At 37.9% G+C, this 16,952-nt stretch overlaps 1 protein-coding gene across 1 annotated transcript in view; it reads left to right on the plus strand.

The window, feature by feature from the left end:
• The window catches only part of LOC124776986 (xanthine dehydrogenase-like), a 437,142-nt gene that overhangs the window by 194,745 nt on the left and 225,445 nt on the right, over window positions 1-16,952 (plus strand). The window contains exon 10 of the mRNA XM_047252231.1: window positions 3,556-3,684. Coding sequence (XP_047108187.1) covers window positions 3,556-3,684 — 129 coding nt within the window. The remainder of the gene's footprint in view (window positions 1-3,555; window positions 3,685-16,952) is intronic.

The raw sequence follows: 16,952 nt of genomic DNA on the forward strand, positions 1-16,952 counted from the left end.
GCCCACAAGGCAGCATGATGAGCAAGCTCTGGTCATGAGACGTGATAAGCATCTCATCCATCCCTCCAGCCATTATCGCCAGTAGATGAATTGCGATGATACCACTGATTTTTTTATTCAAGCAGCCCCTCATTTGGCATCATGAGGCTAAGGGACCCTGTTCCAGACCTCCCTACCTCAGAAAAATTGGAAGAGGTACCTAGAATCAAACTCTACATCCTTTCATACTGAATGCCTTTACACTAACCTTTCAGCTACAGAGGCTGTCCTTCACTCTAATTTGACATTCAGTGCATGCCGTATTCATGATGTTGTAGTTTTAATCGCCAGTAGTGTATTTCCATTTCTCCCACCCATTAATTTGACAGTATCTGAAGTAAAATACCTACTTTGTAGAAGCTGTGAACTCTTACCTAGGGATGTATCTGTGTTACCATTATTGTCCTATAACCTACATGATTTTCATCATCAGTTTTCTGCTATATTAGCAGGTCCTTTGCCTCTCCATTTTCTACGATCCATTGCTTCTTTCTTAAGGCTGTTGTATGTTGTACTGTCCATCACGTCATCCAGTATCTGAAATCTCTTCCTTTCTCGCTTCCTTTTCCCTTGTACATAACCTTCTAAAACTGATTTTATCAGTCTGTCATTCTTTCTTAATATATGCCTAATCCTGTTTCTTTTTCTTCTTTTTATTACATCTGGTAACTGTCTCTTCTCTCCCACTCGTCTCAGTACCTCTTCATTTTTTACTCTGCCCATCCAACTTATTCTTATCATCCATGTCCACATCTCAAAAGCCCCCAGTCTTTCTCTGTCTTCTTCCTCAAATCCATGTTTCAGCACCATTTAGAAGAACACTCCATACAAGACATTTTATGAGTCTCTTTCTGAGTTCTCTGTTGAGACCACTCCAGAAAATTCTCCTTGTCTTATCAAATGTCTCTTTTGCCATTGCTATCTTCGTTTTAATTTCTGTGGTGCACTTCCAGTCAGTGTCTATCCTATTTCCAAGATACCTAAAATTTTGCACCTGTTCTAGTATTCCTCCATTCAGCACAATTTTTATTTCTGTATTTCCTCCTAGTGCCAATACTTTTGTTTTCTTTGTGTTAATTTTCATTCCATAATTTTTTCCGTTAGCTTCAATGGTGTCCAACAAATCCTGTAATTCTTTTTCCTCTGTGGCTAGAAGGACTTTGTCATCAGCAAAACTCAAACACCCTACTCTTCTTCCTCCAATTTCTACTCCTTTGTCATCTAGTGAGCATTGGTCAATCATATTTTCCAAGTAAAGGTTGAAAAGTGTAGGTGATAGACAGCATCCTTGTCTTACTCCTTTTCCTAGCCCGATCCAGTTTGTATGTCTCCTAAAATAATTTGGACTTTCATTGTTGATCTCTGTTTAATTAATTTCATTATAATCACACTGTTTCCCCTTGACTGCCAAATAAAGTGATTTAGTCAATAACAATGTGGTAACTCCAAGATTAAAAACTGCTTAAGTTTAGTTTTAGTAGTCACAGTAAGTTATTACTCATTGCATGTGTGAAACATATCCATTGGTGTCAGCATCCATGGAAGTACTGATATCAAAGAAAAATGTTTATTAACAATCTTACTAAAATCAAACAATGGAAAGTCAAGGTTTTGTGCACAGAGGCAGTGGCCACATTTGTGTGACTTGGTGTTGTATGAATGTGTGAGAATTTTCTATTGCTGAAGAAGGATGTAGTCTGAAATGTGAAATACACTGACGGAAAAAAATTATAAAACCAAGAAGCAGTTGTGTGACATAAGCAAAAGTTGGTAAGTGTGTTTCTACACCTGAAAGATGATGTCTGCTCAGATTTTGTGCCAGTTGTATAGTAGTGCCACTATGAGGATGTAAATCAGGTTTGCTTTAAATACATGCTGTAATGGTCATGATCATTAGTTGCCTTTGAGATTCGACATGGTGGGTTGAAATTCGTCAAGAATACCTTTAAGGTGACAACAACATCATTATCAACATCTCACCAGGTTCAATGAGTTCATATAATAGGGCTATGAAAAGTTGGATATTCCTTCTGTGATATTACACAGAGAATCGACATGAATGTAGCCGTTGTACATGATTGCTGGCTGAGAATGTATGGTTGCAGGAAGACCAGGCTCCAAATGGCACTATCAAGAGGGAAGACCATCATGTTTGGCATATGGCACTCTCACATCATACTGCATCTGCAGCAGCAATTTGAGCAGTAGTTGGCACCACAGTGACACAATGAACTATTACAAATTGGGTACTTCAAGGACATCTACAAAGCAAACGCCCTGTGTCATTTGTTCCACTGTCCCAAAACACCACCATTTGTGACTTCAGTGGTGTCAAGCAAGAGTTCTTTGGAGGGCAGGGTGGAGGTCTGTTGTGTTTTCTGATGAACGCTGATTCTGCTTCAGTGCCAGTGATGGCCATGCGCTGATTAGAAGGAAGCCAGTTTGAAGGCCTGCAACCAATCTGTCTGTGTGCTAGACACATTGGGCTTACACCTGGGGCTATGGTGTGTGATGTGATTTCCTATGACAGCAGGAGCACTCTTGTGGTTATCCCATGAACCGTGACTGCAAATTTCTTTCTCCAGTCTAGTGATTCGACTTGTTGTGCTAGCATTTGAGAACAGCATTTCAGGGGCGTTTTCCAGCTGGATAATGTTCATACACAAACTGATGTTGTAACCCAGCATGCTATACAGAGTCTTGACATGTTGCCTTGGTCTGCTTAATCACCAGATCAGTCTCCAATCGAGCACATACGTGACCTCATTGGATGACAACTCCAGCATCACCCACAAACAGCATTAACCTTCCCGTATTGACCAACCAAGTGCAACAGGCATGGGACTTCATCCCACAAACATCTGTACAACAGAATACATGCACATTTGCAAGCTGGCATTCAGCATTGTGGTGGTTACACCAGTTATTAATGTACCATCATTTCACATTTGCAGAGGCCTATTTCGTACTTACATTAACCTGTGATCTTACAGTGTTAATTACTTCAATATGTTACCAAGACACATCAAACAATGGAAAATTAATTATTTTTTTGGTGTTACAAATTTTTGGCTGTGTATTTATAGCGTTTTTTCATAGTGCCTATTTATGACTCAGTGCCTCTTCTGTGTGGAAAGTTACTGTTATGTTATGTTTGTGTCAAGTAAGGATTTAAATCTGGATATTCTCCTGTGTCTGTGGTACAGCATGGTCCCTGCACCAAATTCATACCATCAGTATTGCTATTGCTACATACCCCACAAAGGAACACCTAGCATGGTGTTGGGAAATAATAGCAGGGAAAAGCAGTGACACTGAAAGTTTAGGGTGATTTTGGAACTATGTTCAGATGGCCTAGTTGGTGAATGTTAGTGCTTTGGAACATCCATATCTGAATCCTGATCTGGCACACATTTTCATTCTCAAGACTAATTCATGTTACTATCTGATTACTTTGTGTAAGTAACTAGATTTTTATTCTCATCAATTGAATTTTTATTTTCAATTTAATTTTAGGTAATGCCAAGATCACAAAATGCACATGCTTATGTAAATGCTGGTTTTCGTATGAAGGTAGATCAGGCTACTGTTGGAAAACTGAAGTCTAAACCAGTAATAATATTTGGAGGAATTAGCCCCCATTTCGTAAGTAATTAACTTAATGAACTTTTTATTCCCATGTTGTTAGTACTACCTACAATTCATTGGAATATTGATTATGAACTGAGGGATAAGCAGTCAAGAAACTGTGATATCTACATAGTCATTGAACTTTTATTGCTCTTCAGAGGTTCTGCAAAGCATACGTTAGGGCAAGGAGAAAATTTCTTGACCTGGCTCAGAGTTTGTGTTGAGATGAATTACATTTGCATTTTGTAAGTTGCTAAGTTGCTGCATGTTTCTCATTAGTGTCAATCAAGTAACAACTCTTTCTAATAATTTTGTGTTTACAACTTTTTATAGCTGACATGTGTGTGCTCAACTTAAATGGAAAATCTTAATCTATTTTGTTTTGTTCTGGACAAGTTACTACCAATGAAAATTAATCTACAGTTATTGAAAACTTGTGGAGGATGTGCTGCTTCATTCTAAATTATTGAGAAATGGGTGACAGAGTTCCAAAGTGGTTATACATCTCATGAGATATTTCATGTGATGGATACTCCAGAACTGCATCCAAATATGAAAACGCTAAGACAGTACACAGTGCAATGTTGGATGATCATTACATGAAGGTGCATGAAGCCTGCAGTAGATAATACCACAGGAGTTTTTAAAAAATGAGTATGCTGCATTTTACATGAAGAATTAACTAGATGAAATGCCAAATAGGCACCACAACAAATGGAGTATATAATTTCTCACAACTGTTTGACCTTTTGAAAAAGAATGAAGCTTTTTTTCCCCACAAGTTGCAGCATGGCTACGAATAGTTATTTGCAGCTACGATCACAAATCTGTTATGTCCCTATACTACTGGCTTTGGTCCATGTTGACCATCTTAAAATCTGCAGTAAAACATGAGAAAAAAAAACAAATGCAAGTGGTGTACTGTCTACATCTTTAAACAATAATATAGGCCATAATGCAACATAATGCTACATACCCATGGAAAACATGCATTTAAAGATGTGATGAGCCATATCTTTTTAGAAACATGTGCTAATAATGAAGCTGTGTTGGCCTCCTAAAAAGATACACACAAAATCAGTCTATTATCATAGCCAATAATTAAAATATGGTGTATACTAGGCCACAATGTCAGTGGAGTCATCTTGCTAACAGGTGTGTTGTTCATAATAGACTACAGTATGGTAGCCACAAGATGTTTATGTTGTAAACCTGTTAGATGTCACTATTGTAAGCCTCCACGTATTCATTAATTATAAAACTGTAAAAAATGTGGTAAAAAGAAGAATACAGTAGATGAAGCCTTTAGTGGGACTACTGGGAGTGTAAGTTATTACAGTGATAAAATACATTAAATTAAGACCAAGACTAAAATCATTTAGACTGTTAAAAAGGAAATGGCTACGTGACAATATTTAATTCTGAAACACTGTTCTGGCGATTTCAGATAAAAATGTAATGGCATACATAAGAAAAAGCTTATACAGCTAACAGAATAATATAAAAATGATAAAATAAATAGAGAAAGAAGCCAAATGGATGAATCAACAAACAGTGTCCTCTGCTGACGTGGCTGTATAGATGAGAATGCTGTATAGATGAGATTTGGTTGAAGGATCTTAACTGCCAGAGACCCTCTTGTACCCTGCGACATGGTGTTCCAAGAAAAGAATCATAAAACACAACACTAATCAATTAATAAGATTACCTAGTTAATGAAATCCACGAACATTATGAAATGTGTGTGTGTGTGTGTGTGTGTGTGTGTGTGTGTGTGTGTGTGTGTGTGTGCATTTTACATCTCCTCCTAAATCACTAGCCTGATTTCAACCAAATTTGGTATGTGTATCTCTTACTGTCAGGCAACAATCTCTGTGGGGAAAAGAATCATTTACCTATCATAGTTCAGGAGATATGGTGTCACAGACAATGAGATACCTGTGAAACTGCTGCTTCATGCATGTCATTTGAATATATTACTTCAGTGCCACTAATTGTATCTACAATAAAGAGAATATTGTTGATAACCAAACATCTCATAGAAGTTCCTGCAAGGACACTTGTTACTCTTTGAAAGGTTACCTATCTGTCAATTCTGTTCTGCACATGGGATCTCATTGAATAAAGTTCATAGGATTGCTGTAAAATGGACTTTGTGGGAAGTACTCCAATATTGTGCTCAACACAACTTTTAATCAATTTGACTTGTTCCACATTTATTGTCACTATTAGCAAATATGATGACCAGTTTCAGCTCTCACATAAGATGTTTTTCCAGGCACTTTTAGTATCCTACTAATCAGAGTAACAGTGGCAAATACAGGAGCTTTCACAATATAGTTCTGACAAAACGATAACTTCACAGTGGCTTTAGTTAGTACAATCAGTTAAGACAACATTTTCCAGATATGTGATAGTAATACATGGATGTTCACATTGTTGACAGAGGTAGTTGTTACAGGACATTCTGTGAAACATTACTAAATGAATTCTCTGAAAACTACTTAAAACAGATAGGTTGGAACTCCACTCATTATAGAAATATATTAGATCTAATGGCAACACGCAGACCTGTTCTCTTTGAGGAAGTCCACATCAAAACTGGTATCAGTGACCATAAGACAGTTGTGCCAACAATGAGTACCAAAGTAGAAAGGCCAACTAAAACAAGTAGATAGATTTATTTGTTCAGTAAATTAGATAAAGAAACAATAGTGTCACATTTCAATGAGAAACTTCAAACTTTTTGCACAGAACATTAGCATCTAGACATTTTAGAGGAACTATGGCTCAAGTTTTAAAAAATAGTTGACCTTGCACTAGATAGATATGTACCAAGTAGAAGAGTTCATAATGTGAGGGACCCTCCATGGTATACAGTCACCGTAAAGAAACCTCTAAAGAAACAGAGACAGTTTTAGAGTTGTTCAAAGAAAGTCTACACTGTTGCACAGAAATACACAGATCATGCAATTAGTTCGAGGTTATATGAAAGCGTGACGTCCGTTCCTTCAGACATGTCTAAAAGAACAGACACCACACGGAATCTGCAGCTGTAATTATGAAAATTGGAGGTGGAGGGGAGAAAGGAAAGGGAAGGAAATATTGATGTCAGCTGCATTGGGACTTTATGTAGAATCAGTAGCGATGAGTGGAAATGTGTGCTGGACCAGGATTCAAACTTGGACCTCCTACTTACTAGGCAGTTGCTTTAAACATTGTGCCACCTGAATACAGTGTTTATCACAACTGCATGGACTGTCTTGGTATGCCTCTCAGTCAACCAATACTCCCACGTAGAGCTACCTATCTACAGTCCCCATCCATGTCCTCCATGCTCACTATTTTGAGATTTTCGGAGGTGGTCAAATGTATTTTGCATCCACACTGAAGGTGTTGAATTCATTGCCCACTGAAGTGAATCATTTATGTGAACACATGGTATGTGTTCTTGGACATGTTGGAAAGGACAGACACCCCATGTGGAATCCACAGGTGCGATACATATTATGTAAATTGAAGGTGGGGGGGGGGGGGGGGGGAGAAAGGAAAAGGAAGGGACTACTGATGTCAGCTGCTTTCGGACTTTATGCAGACTCAATGGCAACAAATGAAAATTCACCACCTTCAGTGCAGATGCACAGTACATTTGACCTCTTGCAGGAGTCTCAGAGTAGTGAGCATGGAGGAAGTGGATGGGGATTGCAGATAGTTGGCAAAATGTGGGAGAGTGGTCGGCTGAGAGGCATGTTGAGATAGTCCTCACAATTGTCATAAGCACTGTGTCAGAAGATCCCAAGTTCAAATTCTGGTCAAGCACACATTTTCACTCATTGCTGTTTATTTTGCATAAAGTCCCAATGCAGCTGACATAAGTAGTTCCTTCCCTTTCCATCCCTTTCCCCTCTGCACCTTCAATTTACATAATATGTATCACAGCCGCAAATTCCTTGCAGTGTCTGCTCTTTTTGACATGTCTGAAAGAACAGACACCACACATTCATATAATGGATTCGCTTTGATGGACAATGAATCCACCACTTTCAGTGTGGATGCACAATACGTTCAACCCCCTGGGGAATCTCAAAGTAGTGACACATAGGACATGGAAGAGGGCTACGTATAGGTGGTGCTAGGTGGTAGTGAGGGTCATCCAACAGGGGTGTGTCAAAGTAGTCCACATAATTGTGTGGAACAGTAGTTAATGCAACTGCCTAGTAGGCAGGAGATCCCAGGTTTGGATCCTGGTCTGGTACACATTTTTACTCATGGTACTGATTCCACCTAAAGTCCCAATGCAGCTGACATCAATAATTCCTTCCATTTCCTTTTGTTTTTCCCCCTCCACCTTCAATTTATATAATTAGTTGGAAGTGACTTTAACCTATTGAATATAGTGTGAGTCATCTATCTATTCATTGTAGTAGTTACAGAAAGGCAGTCTTGTGAAGTACTTTCCAAAACTGTCTCGAGCAGCTAGTTCTAGATCCCACATACAATGGAAATATTTTAGACCTCGTAGTTACAAATGGGCGTGTCCTTATTATCTATATCAATACTCCACAAGCTACCTCACAGTGTGCTGCAGAGGATACTTCACTAACTGACTTCCCCTCCTCTGTTCCACTTGTGAATGGTACATGAGAAAAATGATTGTCGGTAGGCCTCTGTATTAGCTCTAATTTCTCAGATTGTCTCATCATGGTCATTTCACAAAATGTGTGTGGGAGGATGTAATATGTTGTCCAAATCTTCCCGGGAAATACCCTCTTGAAATTTCAATAGTAAAACTCTCTGTGATCCACAATACCTCTCTTGTATCTTCCGTTACAGGAGTTTGTTGAGTACCCGTGTAAAGCTCTTGCACTGACCGAACTATATCATTTAAAACATGCCACTCTGTTGGATCTTCATCTACACATCACACTACTGCAAACTACTGTGAGGGTACATTCCATTGCACTGGTTATTAGGGTTTCTTCCTGTTCCATTCATGTATGGGGTGCAGGAAGAATGATTGTTTGAATGTCTCTGTGTGTGCAGTAATTATTGTAATCTTATCATCATTATCCCTACATGAGTGATACATAGGGGATTATAGTATCTACATCTACATCTACATACATACTCCGCAATCCACCATATGGTGCATGGCGGAGGGTACCTCGTACCACAACTAGCATTTTCTCTCCCTGTTCCACTCCCAAACAGAACGAGGGAAAAATGACTGCCTATATGCCTCTGTACGAGCCCTAATCTCTCTTATCTTATCTTTGTGGTCTTTCTGCGAAATGTAAGTTGGTGGCAGTAAAATTGTACCGCAGTCAGCCTCAAATGCTGGTTCTCTAAATTTCCACAGTAGCAGTTCACGAAAAGAATGCCTCCTTTCCTCTAGAGACTCCCACCCGAGTTCCTGAAGCATTTCCGTAACACTCGCGTGATGATCAAACCTACCAGTAACAAATCTAGCAGCCTGCCTCTGAATTTCTTCTATGTCCTCCCTCAATCCGACCTGATAGGGATCCCAAACACTCAAGCAGTACTCAAGAATAGGTCGTATTAGTGTTTTATAAGCGGTCTCCTTTACAGATGAACCACATCTTCCCAAAATTCTACCAATGAACCGAAGACGACTATCTGCCTCCCCCACAACTGCCATTACATGCTTGTCCCACTTCATATCGCTCTGCAATGTTACGCCCAAGTATTTAATCAATGTGACTGTGTCAAGCACTACACTACTAATGGAGTATTCAAACATTATGGGATTCTTTTTCCTATTCATCTGCATTAATTTACATTTATCTATATTTAGAGTTAGCTGCCATTCTTTACACCAATCACAAATCCTGTCCAAGTCATCTTGTATCCTTCTACAGTCACTCAACGATGGCACCTTCCCGTACACCACAGCATCATCAGCAAACAGCCGCACATTGCTGTCCACCCTATTCAAAAGATCATTTATGTACATAGAAAACAACAGCGGACCTACCACACTTCCCTGGGACACTCCAGGTGATACCCTCACCTCCGATGAACACTCACCATCAAGGACAACGTACTGGGTTCTATTACTTAAGAAGTCTTCGAGCCACTCACATATATTCCTAGAGTCATCATTTAAAGCCCATTCTTGACACTTGTTAATAGACTTTCTTGGGATACATTGCATCGGTCTTCAAGAATGTTCCAGTTCAGTTCCTTCAGTATCTCTGTGATACTCTTGCACAGATCAAACAAATCTGTGATCATTCATTCTCCTCTTCTCTGTATTCGTTTAGTATCGCCTGTTAGTCCTATTTAGTAGAGGTCCCACACACATGAGCAATATTCTAGAACTAGTCGCACGAGTGGTTTGTGAGAAATCTCCTTTGCAGGCTGATTGTACTTCCCCAGTTATTGACCAACAAACTAAAGTCTATCACCTGCTTTACCCATGACTGAGCCTATGTGATCATTCCAATTCATATCCCTACAAAATGTTACCCCAAGGCATTTGTTTGAGTTGGCTGATTCCAACACTGTGTCATTGATATTATAGTCATAGGATACCACATTTTTTTGCTTTGTTAAGTGCTCAGTTTTACATTTCTGAACATTTAAAGCAAACTGCCAATCTTTGCACCACTTTGAAATCTTATCAAGATCTGACTGAATATTTATGCAACTTTTTTTAGATAATACTTTGTAAGTGATAACTGTACCATCTGCAAACAGTCTGAGGTTATTATTAATATCGTCTGCAAGGTCATTAATATACACCATGAACAGTAAGGGTCCCAACATACTTCCCTGGTGCACACCTGAATTTACTTGTACATACAAGGTGACTCTCCATCCAAGATAAAATGGTGCTTCCTCCCTGCGAAAAAGTCCTGAATCCATTCACAAACTTCACTTAATACCCATATGATCATACTTTTGACGATAAGTGTAGGTGTGGTACTGAGTCAAATGCTTTTCAGAAATCAAGAAACACTGCTTCTACCTAACTGCCTTGATTCAAATCTTTCATTATGTCATGTGAGAAAAGTATGAGTTGGGTTTCACATGATCTATGTATTTAGAATACATGCTGGTTGGCATTGAGGAGGTCATTCTGTTTAAGATACCTCATTATGTTTGAGCCCAGAATATGTTCCAAGATTCTACAATAAGTTGATGTCAAGGATATTGGATGGTAGTTTTGTGGATCCCTCTTATTACCCTTCATGTAGACAGGTATGACCTGTGCTTTTTCCCAAGAAATGGGCATGGTTTTTTGTTTGAGGGATCTATGATAGAGTGTAGTTAGAAGAGGGCTGACTCAGCCACAAATTCAATATAGAACCTGACAGGAATTCCACTGGGCCCTGGAGGTTCGTTCAGTTTTAACGATTTTGGCTGTTTCTCAACACCACTGACATTAATACTTATTTCATTCATCTTTTCAGTGGTACAAAGATTAAATTGAGACAATTGTCCTGGTTTGCCTTTGTAAAGGAACATTTGAAAATGGAGTTAAGCTTTGTAGCTTTTACTTTTCTATCATCAGTTTCAGCCCCTTTCTCATTCACTAGGGACTGGCCTCTAACAGCCTTTACATATGAACAGAATTTCTTAGGGTTTTGCAAAATATCATTTGAAAATAGTCTGCTATGGTAGTCTGTGAAGGCATCATCCATAGCTCTCTTCACAGCCAAACATGTTTCATTCATCATCTCTCTATCTGTAGTCCTTCAGTTTGTTTTACACCTATTACACAGTGAGTGTATGCCATGGAGGTTCCCTCTCATTATGAACTGTTCTACTGAGTACATAGCTATCCAGTGCATTGTCACCTATTCTTTTAAACTTGAGCCATAGTTCCTCTAAATGCTCCTGCCCTATGCTGAAAGTTTCAAGTTCCTCATTGAGATATGACACTACTGACTTTTTATCTAGTCTAGATTACTTTGGTAATCATTGTTGCCACAACTGCATCATGGTCACTGATACCAGTTTAAATGTGGGCATCCTCAAAGGGGTGAGGTCTGTTTCTTGCCATTAGATCCAATATATTTCCACCACGAGTGGGGTTCCTGACTATATTTTCTACATAGTTTTCAGAGAGGGCATTTAGTAATGTTTCACAGGATGTCTTATCATGCTCATCATTAACAAAACTATAATTTTTCCAATTAATTATTGGATGATTAAAGTCTCCACTGATGATTACAGTATGATTAGGCAACTTATATACAAGTGATCTGAGGTTTTCTTTAAAGTTTTCAGTTACATCAGCAAATGAGTGTGCCTGGGTGATAGAAGGACCTAATTATCATTTTATGGCCACCCCCAATACTGAGCCTTTCCCAAATAACGTCACATGCAGCTTCAATTTCTATCATGTTGGATTTGAGTTTCTAGTCTACTGTGACAAATGCAACTCCTCCATTTCGCATTTGCCTATCCTTTCAAGACACATTTAAATTTTTCCCAGAATTCTCACTGCTATTGATTTCAGGTTTCAATCACCTGCCCTCTCTCTTCTATCAGTCCTACCAGGTAAGAGTCCCATATTGATCAACAAAGCAATGTCTGATGCAATCAAACAAACACTTTTTAAGCCATTTCTTTTGTGGATGAGTTATATTTGCTTAACATTCTTCCTATGGATTACAGTACCACTCAAGAGAACTGCCTCAATTTAATCCTCGTACCACTGAAAAGATCACTGAAGTAAGTGTTAGTGTTAGTGGTGGTGGGAAACAGCTGAAATCATTAAAATTGAACAAAGCTCCAGTGCCCAATGGGATGCCTATCAGATTGTATACTGATTTAGTGGCTGAGTTAGCCCCTCTTTTAACTATAATCTACCATAGATTCCTCAAACAAAAAACTGTGGCCACTAGTTGGAAGAAAGCACAGGTCACACCAGTTTGCAAGAAGGGATCCACAAAACTACCAACCAGTATCCTTGGTATCTATTTGTTGTAGAATATTAAAAAATATTGTGAACTCAAACATAATGAGATATCTTGAAGAAAATGACCTCCTCCATGCCAGTCAGCATGGATTGTAAAAACACTGATGACGTGAAACCCAAGTCCCCTTTTCTCAAATGATATATTGAAAATTTTTTTATTCAGGCAGTCAGGTAAATGTAGTATTTGTTGATTTCTGAAAAACATTTGACTCAGTACCGCATTTACACTTATTATCAAAAGTACAATTGTATGGGGTATTAAGGATTATTGGAGGGACATATTTGATGCCATAGGATGGGAGTGTTCATTGCAGTTGACAAAAAGGTTGTCTCTATTGAGGTCGAATTTATAGAACCAGCATTTGAAGCTGACTCCAGAGAAAACCTACTGCCACCAGCAAACATTTCGTGTAAGGACCATGAAGGTAAGATATGAGAAATTAGGGCTCGTATGAAGGCAAATAGATAGTCGATTTTCCCTTGTTCTATCTGCGAGTGGAACAGGAAAGGAGATGACTAGTAGTGGTACAGGGTACCATAAGCCATGCACCATACACTGGCTTGTGGATTATGCATATAAATGTTGACTGATCCAAATTTGTGGCTAGACTGAGGATTTTCTGATTGGGTGGAAGCAGTATTTTATTTTGGATGAATAATGTGAATTGTGGATTGAATTGTGGTTTATTTGTCTTGTAATGTACATAACCTAAATCATTTGATGCAGATACTGGTGACACATCAAATTGTAAAATTTCGCCATAAACAAAGAACAGTTGATGTTAACAGACAGCATAATAATAATAATAATAATAATAATAATAATAATAATCCAATTTTGTTATACATACATACAATAAAATCTAACACTTAATTATCCCATGCTCAAATGATAATTTCATCCTCTATGAATTCTTCTATTGGTTAGTAGCATTTCTCCCACAGAATCTGCTGTAGCCTCTTTTTTAAAATTTCTGGCTTCATATTAAATATGATTTTGTCCATTATCTTGGTGTATATTGTCATCCCCATGTACTATGGAGTCCATGCATATAATTTCAACTGGTGTGTGGGTAGCATAAAATTATTTTTATTTCTTGTGTTACATGTGTTCTCCTCAAATAATTTTTGTCTGATGTGTAGGAAGATTATAATTTCATAAGTGTATATGAAGGGAACAGTTAGGATTTGCAGGTTTCTGAAATAATGGATGACAAGACTGTGTTTGTTGTGCAGTACGCATGTATCAGACAATTTTCTTTTGCAGTTTCAGTATTCAAGGTACACTACTTGAACTTCCACAGAAAATTATCCCGTATCTAATGACAAATTCGAAATAACTGTGATAAGCAATTTTTTGTGTACTCAAGTCAGTGGAATTTGCTAGTATTTGTATTGCAAATGCAAAACTGCTTAGTTTCTTTGATAGGAAGTCAGTATGTGTATTCCAGCTTAAGTTCTTGTCCACATTTAGTCCCAGAAATTTGACCATGTCAACTTCTTTCATAGGTTGATTATTATGTTGTATTTTAAGTTCCACACATTTTGAATGTTTGGTTCTGAAATGTACCATATGGGTTTTTGCAATGTTTATTTTCAACCCATTTAACTGGAACCAGTTTTCTAGGGTATCCAGTATGCTTACAATGGAGCTCAGAATTTTTTTGGCATTATCATCTTCAATTAAAACAGAAGTATTTTCTGCAAACAGAACTGTTGCAGAATTTATATTTAGGGGTAAGTTATTTACTTAGAATTGGAATGCGATTGACCCCAAAATGGGGCGTTGATGCACATCTTGTGATACTTTACTCCAGTTAGAATAATAACTGACTGCGTCTGAGGTGATAACTGCCCTTTGTTTTCAGTTGACAGATGAACTAATTTCAGGTGGGTCTCAGGGAAGTGTTTTGGGACCATTTCTGTCCATGATGTATATTAATGGCCTTGCAGACGATATTAATAGTAATCTCAGACATTTTGCAGATGATACAGTTATCTGTAATGAAGTACTGTTTGAAAGAATCTACACAAATATTCAGTCAGATCTTAATAAGATTTCAAAATGGTGTAAAAATTGGCAACTTGCTTTAAATGTAAAGGAATGTAAAATTGTGGACTTCACAAAATGAAGGAAAAAAAAAAAAAGAAAAAAAAACATAGTATCCTGTGGCTATAATATCAGTGGGTCACAGTTTGAATCTGTTAACTCATGCAAATGCCAGGTTGTAACATTTCATAGGGATATGAAATGTAATAAACATATTGGCTTGGTTGTGGATAAGGAACACGGTAGACCGTGGTTTATTGGTAGAATAATGGGAAAATGTAATCAGTTTACAAAGGAGATTGCTTAAAAATCACTGGTGTGACCTATCTAAGGGTAGTACTCAAGTTTGTGGAATGTGAACCAGGGGATATTGGCTGTATACAGAGAAGGATGGCTTGAATATTCATAGGTTTCTTTGATCTATGTGAGTATGTTACAAAGATACTGAAGAAACTGAACTGTCAGACATTAACTGTCCCAAGAAAGCCTACTTACAAAGTTTAAAAAACTGGCTTTAAATTATCTCTGAAGCAATATGCTAGGAACCCAAAAGACAAGATTAAGCTTGCACAGAGTTACTTCAACAATTGTTCTTCCTGCACTCCATAAATGAATGAAATGGAAAAATACTCCTAATAATTAGTGCAATCGGGTGTACCCTGTGTCACACATTCCACGGCAGTTTCCAGTGTATAGATGTGGATAGAACATGACTAGAATGTATTTTATCCATTGATTGACAGAGATAGTACTAGTTACTACAAAGATGTTGATCATATGAATAGAAGTGGCAAATTCTTAGAGAGATGTTAGCCATGTATGAGCCTGCCCTGGCTTTCGCGTAGATGTTGTTTGTGTGCTTTTGGAGTGTGGACTGAAGATTTTTGAGAGAGGAGGGGTATGTATAAACTGACATAAAGTTATTTTGGGATTTTGGGAACAACATATTTTTTTTATAAAACTGCTAAGCTTAAATTTACTATAGGGTGTGAGTTATACATTCAGGTAGTAATTTGGTTTACATAATAGGTAGTTAGTTAACAGAATATAAATGTCGTGGAACTATTGTGTATGTCTATGCTAGGAATTCCTTATTTACAAGTATAGTTGCCATATATTTGAAATTATGATAAATAATGCAAATTCTTAATTAGTGGCTTAATTTTTTAATGAAAGATGTCATGTGGTACAGAAAAATTTGGCAACAAAATTATAGATTCAAACTTGGGAATTAAACAGATCTGATGGCACAAAAGACAACAGTAATATGGGGTATTTCTGAACTTCAGTCCTGGTTATCTGATAACTTAATACTTTTAGGGAAATTAGATCACATTATGGTTAAGTCTGGATTTCGGTTTTCCCAGTGGCATGTGTTAGTCTTTCCAAGACTACATATTAATTCAGTCAAAATCTACCATTATCTGCTGTAATAATAATTTCAGTTATTAATTACTGATTGATTGATTTTTATTGTTGTAGAGACCTCAGAGATCATCTGAGGGATTACAAAAGTCAATATTACACAGTATAAATGTTACACAAATAATTACAAAAACAAGAAAAATATTACACAATATAAATATTACACAAATAATTATGGTACCTTCACACAAATACAAAACAGAGAAACTTCCAGTACAAATTGATATTGCATAGTAAATTTAGCCAATTACAGACTTACTCATACACAGAAGCATATAAAAACTGATCACAAAGTGTAGTCATACCATATTCTTTGCCTCCCTTAAAAATTCATAATTAATATGATTTCCAGTGAAACCAAATGCATCATTGTAATCATTACATTTAAAATTATCTGAATATTGGATTTGGATGAAATAGGACCCGAACAATATCTAATTAGAAACTTCCTGGCAGATTAAAACTGTGTGCCCGACCGAGACTCGAACTCGGGACCTTTGCCTTTCGCGGGCAAGTGCTCTACCAACTGAGCTACCGAAGCACGACTCACGCCCGGTACCCACAGCTTTACTTCTGCCAGTACCTCGTCTCCTACCTTCCAAACTTTACAGAAGCTCTCCTGCGAACCTTGCAGAACTAGCACTCCTGAAAGAAAGGATATTGCGGAGACATGGCTTAGCCACAGCCTGGGGGATGTTTCCAGAATGAGATTTTCACTCTGCAGCGGAGTGTGCGCTGATATGAAACTTCCTGGCAGATTAAAACTGTGTGCCCGACCGAGACTCGAACTCGGGACCTTTGCCTTTCGCGGGCAAGTGCTCTACCAACTGAGCTACCGAAGCACGACTCACGCCCGGT

Source organism: Schistocerca piceifrons, chromosome 2 (genome assembly GCF_021461385.2).
Source record: "Schistocerca piceifrons isolate TAMUIC-IGC-003096 chromosome 2, iqSchPice1.1, whole genome shotgun sequence".
Lineage (NCBI taxonomy): Eukaryota > Metazoa > Arthropoda > Insecta > Orthoptera > Acrididae > Schistocerca > Schistocerca piceifrons.